This window comes from Lepidochelys kempii, chromosome 3 (assembly GCF_965140265.1).
Source record: "Lepidochelys kempii isolate rLepKem1 chromosome 3, rLepKem1.hap2, whole genome shotgun sequence".
Taxonomy (NCBI): Eukaryota; Metazoa; Chordata; order Testudines; family Cheloniidae; genus Lepidochelys; species Lepidochelys kempii.
In genome coordinates, this window is record NC_133258.1 from 100936103 (window position 1) to 100948513 (window position 12411).

Genomic DNA, 12411 nt, shown 5'->3' on the forward strand with positions numbered 1-12411 from the left:
TTTTGGCTATTCTGCTTCTGGTCCCAGACAGAACCTCCAAGCAGCATGAAAATTAAAAATAATGGCAGGGGGGGTGGGTAAGAAACACATTGGCTGATTTCTTTGTATCTTCAGCAAGGCTGGTTCAAAGTTCTGGGTGAAGGTTCCAAATTCTGGGTAAGTTAGTTCTTATTTTATACTACTTGCTTTGACTATCCTTTATACTAGAGAGACAAGGTGGGTATTGGACCAACTTAGTAAGCTTGAAAGCTTTTCTTTCACAAACTGAAGTTGGTCCAATAAAAGATATTACCTCACCCACCTTGTCTCCCTAATATCCAGGTACCAACATGACTACAACACTGCAAGCCATGGAAGATATCCTTAATACCAATATTCAGTCTCAGACAACTTTTTTCTGCCTATTACTACTATTCATGTAGAGATTATTATTACTAGGAGTTGCAAGATTGGTTCCACAAATTTTTAAACAGATACTTTAAGGAGGTTAAGCAAATAAGAAGGAAAAATGGATTGGGTGTTGAAACTAGTATGGTCATGTTACACTTAGTGCTGAAAAACCTTCAAGCAAAGTGATTATGGAGTTCCTGGCTTCTAAAACATACATTCTTTCATCAACAGATGTTATAAATTGACAGAAGTGTGTATACACCACTCAAGTACGTGAAGGGAAACAGAGGTATGCCAGGTGTGTTGGGAGAACATTTGTATAAAGCAGGTAATACTGTATTTAAGTTTTTTAATTGCAGTAGGAAATATAATGCTGCATTTGGGAGATCTGAGGTCAGCATTTATACCTAAGAAGCACAGGTCCAAAGTAATGTATAATATAATTTTGGCTGATGCAGTTAAATTAGTAAGTAATCCACTTAAAATAAGTCTTAGGGAGAAAGAAAGCACCGAGGCCTAAGCTAAAAACTGTAAAAAAAAAAAAATGTTACTGAAGAATCATGAACAGAAAGAGATAAAAGCACTAAAACACGCTTCAAAAATATAGTTTCTGTAGAAGCGTTTCTCATGAATTTGAAACTGTCATTTTCATGACATATGTATGGCAAACATCTGTATGGTGCAAGCTCAGAAAAAGAATCAAGAAATAAGGTCACCAGATAAATTGAAAAATAAGACAAAAATAATAGATATACGAAGCATTAATAGTGAAAGCGATCTGGTAACATTTTTATATATTGTGACAAAGTCAGACCTGGCAGTTCTGGAAGGGTGGTTGAAGGTAGGTATAGTAGTCTTAAAATGATTAAAGCACTTTTTCCTATGAACTGAAAGAGGTTATCCTCAAGTTAATTATCGACACATGAGTTTAATGAAGGGCAGCCTGTGACCTTTAAAAATCTCTTCCATTGAGAGGGATAAGAGAGGATGGATGACAAACACGCTGCAGAAGGGTTGCATGCAGTGAAGGGAAAAGGTTTCTTGTAGTGAAGAGCTGTTTTCCTCTATAAGCGGAAATCTTTTGTTTGGGGTGGGGGCCTTGGTTCTCAACGTAGCTGGACCCAGAGAGGGTGGCTGGCAACTGGTAGTGACATAAAAAGAGGCAGTACTCCAGCTGGTGTTAGGAAATGTAATTTTTTTGTTTTTGTTTAAAGATGCTTTGGGGCCAACTCTGTAAATATTGTAAATAAACCATGTGAAATATTAAACCTCCAGTGTCAGCCTGTTTTACCCCAGGTCTCCTCAACACCACAGGGAGAAATGCTGAGACCTGACGTGACAAAAGAGATGTGTTGTCACACGATGTAGATAAGCAATGGAAATCAGAGTGCACGATGGTACTTAAATGGATTTCAGAAGTTTCAATGTGCCTCCAGGGGAGAACTCTTACATAGAATGAGAAATAATAAAAAGAATTTTTAAAAAATGTAATCTTTGACCAGATAAAATGGCATAACCTAAACTAACCCTTTCATTACCCGCAGAAAACCTGAGTATTCAGGCACCAGGCAGGTGGCATACAGAGCAATTGGGGGAGTGGAGCTGCTCTCTCTCTCTCTTACTGACATAGCTCCTACCCCAATCTAAGGGTTGGCATAGCACCAGTGGCCCCTCTAGGCCAATTATCCATGCACACAAAATCCATGCTCAATGTGGTTTATGCAAGACCGATGCAGAGACCTTTTCATAGGGCAGTGGGACTACCCAATCAGCAGACACCCCCCCACACCCCACTCATTTCCTGTGAGAAGCTTATGTGGTGCAGAGGACTTTGTCTTATGAATATGATACTCTTTGTGTACTCATTTCAATAAAAGCACATTTAGAAAAAGAAGTGAGACAAACTTTCATTTTCAAGAATGGCTAGTTAATAATTATCTAGAGCAGTGCAAGAATCTGAATAATCAATAGACTTAAACTTATATTTTAGAAAGTCTTGAGTAACAAATACAACACAAAGCCTGAGCCCCTGCATTTGAGAAAACTCAGGGCTAATTTCTATGTATAGGAAAAATAAAAACATACTTCATGGCCGCAAGCCCCAAGCATATGCCACATCTTGGAGCTGCAAGCAACAAGACAGGCAAATGCACATCTAGCTGTGGGAGGTTTTTGCACAGAGGTGATGTACACTGCTCTGATAAACAAAGACAGTTTCATCTTGGGGTTTCAGAGCTACTGTACAGCCATCTTACAGGTCCAGCGTGTGGATTAGATGATGCCTGACATACTCTATCCCCAACATGTCCCCTTCTTAAGTTAAGGAAGTATGGGCTGGATGAATGCACTATAAGGTGGGTAGAAAGCTGGCTAGATTGTCGGGCTCAACGGGTAGTGATCAATGGCTCCATGTCTAGTTGGCAGCCGGTATCAAGTGGAGTACCCCAAGGGTCGGTCCTGGGGCCGGTTTTGTTCAATATCTTCATAAATGATCTGGAGGATGGTGTGGATTGCATTCTCAGCAAATTTGCGGATGATACTAAACTGGGAGGAGTGGTAGATACGCTGGAGAGGAGGGATAGGATACAGAAGGACCTAGACAAATTGGAGGATTGGGCCAAAAGAAATCTGATGAGGTTCAATAAGGATAAGTGCAGGGTCCTGCACTTAGGACAGAAGAACCCAATGCACAGCTACAGACTAGGGACCGAATGGCTAGGCAGCAGTTCTGCGGAAAAGGACCTAGGGGTGACAGTGGACGAGAAGCTGGATATGAGTCAGCAGTGTGCCCTTGTTGCCAAGAAGGCCAATGGCATTTTGGGATGTATAAGTAGGGGCATAGCGAGCAGATCGAGGGACGTGATCGTTCCCCTCTATTCGACATTGGTGAGGCCTCATCTAAAGTACTGTGTCCAGTTTTGGGCCCCACACTACAAGAAGGATGTGGATAAATTGGAGAGAGTCCAGCGAAGGGCAACAAAAATGATTAGGGGACTGGAACACATGAGTTATGAGGAGAGGCTGAGGGAGCTGGGATTGTTTAGCCTGCAGAAGAGAAGAATGAGGGGGGATTTGATAGCTGCTTTCAACTACCTGAAAGGGGGTTCCAAAGAGGATGGCTCTAGACTGTTCTCAATGGTAGCAGATGACAGAACGAGGAGTAATGGTCTCAAGTTGCAGTGGGGGAGGTTTAGATTGGATATTAGGAAAAACTTTTTCACTAAGAGGGTGGTGAAACACTGGAATGCGTTACCTAGGGAGGTGGTAGAATCTCCTTCCTTAGCGGTTTTTAAGGTCAGGCTTGACAAAGCCCTGGCTGGGATGATTTAACTGGGAATTGGTCCTGCTTCGAGCAGGGGGTTGGACTAGATGACCTTCTGGGGTCCCTTCCAACCCTGATATTCTATGATTCTATGATTCTTCAGTTCTACCTATTGCGATTTTTAAAATTGGCCTCTTGCACTGATATTTGGTTCTGCAGCCAGAAAGTTCATAATGGGATCGAGTGGGTATAGATGAAGCCTGAACAAACCCTTAGAAGTTTAGTGAAACAAGAGGAGGAGATACTGTTCTACTGTTTGAAGCTGTATACAAATACAGTTTAGTGCCTGGTACTGACTCTGGTTCAAATAGCTTCCTCTCTATGTTGTTGAAAGTATACTTTGTATTTATGACAGGTAAATTGATCATTTATTATTATTTATTATTATATTATTTGTATTGCAGTAGCTCCTACAGCCTTCAAACTGGAGGGTTTAGTAGAGCCTGCACAAATATATAGGCAGACACAGTCCCTATCTCAAGGAACTTAAAGTTCCAAGAAATATAAAATAAAGGAAAATTAAAATGAGAAATCATAACCCTGATTATACCCAGAAGTTACCTACTACAGGACAGGCCCAACAAAGGAAATAACAGAACGCCACTAGCCATCACCTTCAGCCCCCAAACTGAAACCTCTCCAGCGCATCATCAAGTATCTACAACCTATCCTGAAGGATGACCCATCACTCTCACAGATCTTAGGAGACAGGCCAGTCCTTGCTTACAGACAGCCCCCCAACCTGAAGCAAATACTCACCAGCAACCACACACCACACAACAAAAACACGAACCCAGGAACCTATCCTTGCAACAAAGCCCCTTGCCAACTGTGTCCACATATCTATTCAAGGGACACCATCATAGGGCCTAATCACATCAGCAACACTATCAGAGGCTCGTTCACCTGCGCATCTACCAATGTGATATATGCCATCATGTGCCAGCAATGCCCCTCTGCCATGTACACTGGCCAAACCGGACAGTCTCTATGTAAAAGAATAAATGGACACAAATCAGAGGTCAAGAATGATAACATTCAAAAACCAGTCGGAGAACACTTCAGTCTCTCTGGTCACTCGTTTACAGACCTAAAAGTCACAATTCTTCAATAAAAAAACTTCAGAAACAGACTCCAACGAGAGACCCCTGAATTGGAATTAATTTGCAAACTGGACACCATTACATTAGGCTTGAATAAAGACTGGGAGTGGATGTGTCATTACACAAAGTAAAACTATTTCCCCATGTTTATTCCCCTCCCCTCCCCCACCCACCCCCCACTGTTCCTCACATGTTCTGGTCAACTGCTGGAAATGGCCCACCTTTTCACTTTGATTATCATTACAAAAGGTTTTTTGTTTGTTTGGTTTGGTTTTTTCCTCTCCTGCTGGTAATAGCTCACCTTACCTGATCACTCTCGTTACAATGTGTATGGTAACACCCATTGTTTCATGTTCTCTGTGTACATAAAATCCTCCCACTGTATTTTCCCCTGCATGCATCCGATGAAGTGAGCTGTAGCTCACGAAAGCTTATGCTCAAATAAATTGGTTAGTCTCTAAAGTGCCACAAGTACGCCTTTTCTTTTTAAGGTGCCACAAGTACTTCTTTTCTTTTAACCCTGATTCAGTGACCCTTTATCGTACTTATGTTCTCTTCTCTGTTAGCAGATATGGTGTAAGGCATAGTTACTTGCTCCTGTCCTCATTGTAGCTAAGTGTTGAATGCAGAAGTAGTCTTATCTGCTACATAATTTACCTGTTGTATGCAGTGCAATTGTAGCCATGTCGATTCCTGGGAGCTTAAATTCATAACTCTGCTAGACACTAAAAGTCATGGACTGAACACTGGATTTATGGCTTATTACAACCATCCGTAACCCACTAACTCCCTCTTTTTGTCCTATGATTGCAGAGGTGTTAACAGGTCACTCTACCTTGAATGGTCCCTTAAAATATGTGCTAGCTACTTATGCTAAATCTGTTCCACCTTGCATTTAGCTGTGACACTCGGAGTACCTTCCCCAGACCTGAAGAAATGTTCTGTGTAGCTCGAAAGCTTGTCTTTCTCACCAACAGAAGATGGTCCAATAAAAGATATTACCTCACCAACCTTGTCTCTCACGTAATTTACCTGTCACTTGGTGCATCTTGTTCTAAGATATAGAGGCAGTGGAGAAATGCTGATTTCTGAGGATCTGGCCCACAGAAAACAAAGTGAATGTTATGGGGTTTTTTTCTACATACAGCAAAGTACCAGATAATGAAAATAGTGCAGTTGGCATTTTACATTGTATGTGAAATCCTGAACTAATAGAAAGAACTGTTAGTTCACTAACATATGTTATTTCATTACCGTACCTTGTAGTAGGAATAATGGCCCAATCCTGCAACACCTTACCCAGACAAACAGTCCCACTGGCTTCAATGGATGCCAGTGTAGATACTTGGATGAGTAAAGGTTTGTAGGATTGGGCCCTAACTTCCTTAACATGTAAGTCTCCAAAACAGCACCTAATGCAGTCTTAAATGCCTTTGAACTAACAGCCAACACCATTCAATTTGGCAGGCTCTTCACCCAGAGAAAACCATATTTCCTAAAAGCGGTTGGGGTAGATTGTGGCTTTCAGGCCTACAGTGGGGGTGAAGCAGAGCTGCACTGCCTGGAAGGAACTCGTGAAGCACATAGCTTCTCCGGGGAATGCAGGGAGAATGAACACTGCATCTTTTAGAAAGATGGAGCCTACTCACCACCAGCAGAGTTGGACTGTTCTGTGTGTGGGAACGGGGGGCTGATGTCTCCTAACTGGAACCACATCCCAGGTTTCACAGGTTTTTTTTTACAATAATCACTTCCCTTTCTTTACCTCTTTCAACTCAACCGTCTACAATCAGAGAATCTTGACATTCTTCACTACCTAGCTTTACTTTTATCTCTATTTCCCTAAGGTCTTGTCTAGACAAAATATTGTACTTTACAATGAAAATTAATATATCTGAAAATAAATTAGTCAGAGGATAATAATAATTAACAAAAAGAAATGAAAGAGAGAAAGAAAAGGTGTGCTATATGAACCAAATTCTACTTAACTTGGAGCTGGACCACCTTAAGGACTTAAACCAGTAAAAGTACTTAAGCATTTGTACATAACTAATTGTTTAGTCCTTCTGAAGCTGATGAGACTGCTTATGTACTTAAAGTTATGCACATGGCTTTTTCTCTTTCTAAAAGTGGCATGCCTTGTTTGTGCTGAATGTATACAACAGAAGAAACCATGAATCAACATCTACTTATGCATCCAAATAGCCCAATCAGTTTGTTGAAAGCAGATAATGCATTTGGCTTGTCCTTTGTCCATTTCTATCTTTGTTTGCATGGCCCATGTCCTTTTTGGAGATCCATAATCCCATTCCTTTGTGTAATCAATAAGCATTTGAAAATGCACAATGTGTTTGCAAGAATACATCTGTATAAATCCACAACAAGCCTGTATAAGTCAGCTATATAGCTGGGTGACATATCTGAAAATTCAAGTTCTATCCTTAGAAAGAAATGCTAAAACAGGATTTTCACAATTCCTTTTCTCTCCTTCTCTCTGTAATCAGTTTAGCTGTCAGTGAGTACTACAACATTTAAATTACAACATTGCTTTCTTCCCCAAGTCAGAAAAACATTGAAAATAATATTAAAATTGTCAGCTATTTATAATAAAATATCAAACAGGAGACTTTCAAAGTTTATGAGATTCTAATATTCATTATAAATCACAGCATAAATACAGAATATGAAACACCACACTTCTGTGAAAAAAAATCAACCAATAAGTGAATTTCAGCTGAAGTTCTCAAACTTCAACCGGCCACATAGTACATTCACATGGTGCACCTATAGTAGCTGTCATCCAAAGCATCTTAAGGCAAGTTACACAGTCTTTTCAGTGAAGCATACATGTGTACAGTTGCTATTAAGATCAGCATTGAAAGACGTGCATAGGTGCTTAATATTCTGAGCCTATATCATTTGAAAACACATAGCAAGGAGTTTTCACACATTAATATTGCAGGCCAAATTCTGTTTTACATATACCCCTGTATAACAGGTTACCACCTACTTCAATGGGATTTACATGCAAGTAACTGGCAGCATCATTTGGACCTAACGATTTATCCACTGGAAAATTGATTAAACCCATGGTACCGCAGAATAACCATGTCTCATATACACATTTGAGATAATGGGTCAAGTTCTCTTAGGGTATGTATACACTGAAAAAGAACCCCACAGCAGCAAGTCTCTGAACCCAGGTCAACTTACTTGGGATTGTGTTACCGAGATAAATATAGAAGTGTAGACATTCTGCCTTGGGCTGGAGCCTAGGCTCTGAGATCCACGCCTGTCGCTGGGTTTCAGAGCCTGGACTCCAGCTGAAGCAGGAATGTCTGCACTGTTATTTTTAGCCCTGTAGCACAAGTCCACAGCCTGACCTGGGCTCTGAGACTCTCTGCTGGGGGTGTTTTTTGCAGTGTAGATGTACCTTTTGTTTTTAGACCCTTACAATCTCACCGAACTTATTGGAGATGCATGAACATAACAGAGAAGCCCAACAATAGTAGTAACATCTTCATGTTTTTACTTGAAACATCAATGGGCTTTAGGAAAAATTAAAACCTTGGGCCTGATCCTGCAACCCTTATTCATACATAATAATTGTATAGTGCCACTCAAGTCAAGGACTACTAACTGCAGGATCATGCTCCTTTTAACTAGCACCATCTAATTTTGTTTCTCAAGACTGAAATTTCTCTCAAATAATTCTTACTTTGTTCTTTTAACATCTATTCACACTGACACAATAATTTTATGATTACAAATTACATACCTTAAATTAATGAGGAGTGAATCTAAAAAGTGTTTGTTGATTCAGATAGGCACCCAAACAGATGGATATTTATTTGAACTATCTACTTCACTTTGGTCTGGCAAAGTAGAACAGAATTATTATGAGAGTGGGCTCTTTTGTGAAATCTAAGGTACATCACATTATTGGTTTTGTGAGGAAGAGTGTAAGCACCATCTTTCTCAAAGTGTTTTTGTGCTTCTGGGTTCAGCCTGAACCAGAAGTTACAGAGGCTAAAAAATATATAATATAAGGAATAATGCTAACTGGTTGCAGTTTTGAAATCAGTTTGAATTTGCTGTGAGCTTTGGAAAAAAGCCTGTGGCTTTTTGTTTTTTTTTACCCAAATTAGTTTACCCATTCTTTCTCTCTCTCTGTCACACACACACACACACACACAGACACACACCCTTCCTTACTCCTGTTTTCACAAAACCAGTTGAAAGATCTTGTTTGTTTCCTTGTTTTTGTCCAAGTGCAGAACAAAAACAAATTTGAAAACCTTGAAAGTTGCTGTGAAACAGAATTGCTGTCCTCTGGACATCTCTAAACAGGAGGGTATAAATTAGACTCTTCAGACTGAGTCACATACCTTTATCACATGATGCTTTTCATGATGTATAGGTATCTTAAACATTTGGCACCAATATGTTGTGTCTTTGTCCGGTATAGGAACCTGTCTTAATAAAAAGGGAAAGAAAACACTAATATAAAAGTCAAACTTTTTTCATGTTGCTTCAGTCCCCGCCTCTCACCCCCACCACTACATATCTCCAAATAAAAACAAAACCCAAAGTAACTTACGTCTTGGTTTGTCAAGTCAAAGTATGGCAAAGAGGCAGATATAACATTCTTTTTCTCAGGGTTCAGTAAACGTAGACTCTTTGAGCCGCGATTTGATCCATGATAATTTTGGCCTGCTTCTCCTATGTCTTTGTGGTGATAGGCCCATATCACCCTTACTGTGCTCTCCTTGAAAACAAAATCTTTTCTGATTAGGTATAGGAAGAAGTCCTTCCTCACAGTTTAGTTCACAACATTCCCAAGGCAGATCCAGAGCTGTAGTGACTTGTCATTGCTCTGCTGGTGCCACCCTTTCCCTGTTTTTATAATCCACCCCCATGTATCTACAACGGCTGTCCTCCAAACATGTTTCACAGAGATCTCCTTGCAGGGCTCAGCTGGTCTCAGTTGGAGGTTTACTCTGCCACTGAGAAATGAGTGCCATCAAGGTATATGTGTCTTTCCCACAAAGGTTAGTAAGTTTATATGTAAGTAAGCTATATGCACAAATTTTCCAGAAACTCATCTTTCTGTACTGACGTCAAGCATGTAAGACTCAATACAAAAGAAATTTGGGAAAGGTCTGAGAAACAGATAGAAGGGGAGGGAAAGAAATTCGAATTTGACTTTAACTGCCCATGCCTTCTAAAATACATCCAAATATTGAAATTTTACATGATTAATCGAAGCCCCAAAATGGAAAGTTTGGAAAGTCAAATAGCTGGATAAACACGTTTGGTAGATTAATTTCTGTAGTTCTTTTTCTTTTTTATAATCTGAGGAGTTTTTGATAACTGGCTTCAATGTCATGGTATATTTTTATGTACTTGATCTATGTGTGTCTCTCTATACAAAAGGAAAACACCTTACCGTTATACTCTTATCATTTGTGTCACAAGTGTGCAGCTCTCTGCTAAAAGCCAATATTGTATGTGTACTATTTTCCATAGCATACTCAAGATGGTAATCCTGTTGAGAATCTTTCTTCAATGCTCTGTTTGCATCTGTAAAATAATCCTGTTGAAAATACAAAATAAAACCAACTTGCTATAATTCATTATAAAATGATCTAGTATTAAATCCAAAACATGTCTTTATGTAAAATATTGAAACTACAACAATTGTTTGCTAAAGGATTTATTGTAAATGAAATTGGGTAATTTTCTGAGTAAAAAGTCACCTAAGTCTTACTAGTAGACAGCTGAGGCTCAGAAACTTAAAGCAGATCCTTCTTTAACAATGGTATAAATTTACTGCTTGTGCCCAGTCACCTAGAAAAAACAAATAGGATACTTAAAAGATAATGAGCAAATTCATCTTTACTGTAACTCTACCGATTTCAGTACAGCAAGAGTTAATTTCACTTAATGTTTATATCAAAAGCACTTCCTTTTCCTCTCTCCCCACATTTTAGTATTTACTATTTTTTCTTACAAAAAATAATTGGAAAAAAAATCTAAAAGAAATCTAAAAATCTAAAGGAACCAGCCACTCTAGCTTTAACTAGTGTGGGGTTTTTTGGAAAATTATCATTAAACAGCAAAATTCATCTTACAATGGCATAGTCTTGTTTACACATCTATCAGTTTAAAAAGCCCACTCTAATGTTTGTAGTGACTATTTTAAAAGAAAGAAAGATCACAGTCTTCAGTGTAACAGATATATCATATAATTTCAGAAATCACTTCAATAATGTCACATCATTAACCTTGTCACCCCTGACTTCTTTGCTGCCATGTGCAGCTGCTTGCTAGCTGTGCCTCATTCCCTCAAGATGACACAACCTCTCATATTGACAGAGCCCCAACCATGTGGTGTTCATAAAAAAGGCCTTCCGTAGGCTCAGGAACAAGGGGAGCAGGATATTCTTAGATGCCCTTCTTTGAGTTTTAGGCCTGTTCTGTGCAGATTTTTTGTTTTTTGCTACTCTGTGCACTGAACCTTGGAGGGGAGCAGCGGGTCTGTGGTTAGGAAAACATCAAGAGAAAACTGCTTTCCCAGCACATGCTAGTGTTCTCTCTGTTACCAAAGGATTTTGTTTGAAGCAAAATTTTTTAACTAGTAGATGTGCTTTTGGGGCTAAATGAGTTTTATGTGGTTTCTATAACTTGCATTCTCCAGTCTCCAGAGGCAGAATCTCTCACCTGAATATGCAATTGAGAGAGTTTTAAAAGTGCACATGCAAGTGTTTAGAAATTATATTCAGTGTAAAATTTGAGGCTGAACTTGAAATCCCTTTGAAAATTTGGCTCCTGGTCAACAGCAACTAAATCAAAATCTTAAGTGAAATCTTGGCCTCAGAAAAACTCACATTTAATTAATGAGGCCAGGATTTCACCACTCATTTCTGAAGTGTCCCTTTTTCTCTCATTATCATCATAGCATCCGAGAGTGGAATTTGGCTTATTATGCATGTTATAGATTGATATGCATAAATATGTATGCATCTATAGATCTTGAATGTGGAGCACTCCAAAGTTAGGACATGCCAGATTTAACGTTGTCTGTGAAAACTTAACTGGTCCCTCTTGTGTGTATTCACTATGCTATTAATTACAGGAGCATATTATTTTTTCCACAGGACCCTTGCCTCATTCAGTGCACAGGATGGACCACGTTATGGGGATGAATCAAGTCTGCATAGTGTTGCTCGTAGGAACCCTGCTTCATTTGTTACAGAAGTTGGATGGTGTATAGCAAATGTGGAAGAGGGCAGCAGGAAGAGAAAGGATGGTCTCTTGGTTAAGGAAGTTGAATCTTCCCTGGAGAACTGGATTCTATCCTTGCACATGCCACAGAGTTTCCATGTGATGCTTGGCAAGTCAGTTACACCAAACTATTCGCACATGGACATTGTTTTTTATTTTATGGTGTCCAAGTTGAGTCCCTGAGGTTGACAACTTGCAATTGCAACTGAAGTCAGCATAGCTGTGCTTTCAAATTGAAGTGTTTGATAATGGAGATAATAATGTTCCCCTAACCTCACAGGGCTATTGTGAAGATTAATTAATTAATGT

General features: G+C 39.4%; 1 protein-coding gene across 1 annotated transcript in view; it reads right to left on the minus strand.

Annotated features, from left to right (window-relative positions):
- MOXD1 (monooxygenase DBH like 1) overlaps nt 1-12411 on the minus strand; it is an 86804-nt gene that overhangs the window by 56708 nt on the left and 17685 nt on the right. Inside the window, exons 2-4 of the mRNA XM_073335194.1 lie at nt 10265-10411; nt 9416-9583; nt 9204-9287 (exon numbers count right to left, since the gene is read on the minus strand). Coding sequence (XP_073191295.1) covers nt 9204-9287; nt 9416-9583; nt 10265-10411 — 399 coding nt within the window. The remainder of the gene's footprint in view (nt 1-9203; nt 9288-9415; nt 9584-10264; nt 10412-12411) is intronic.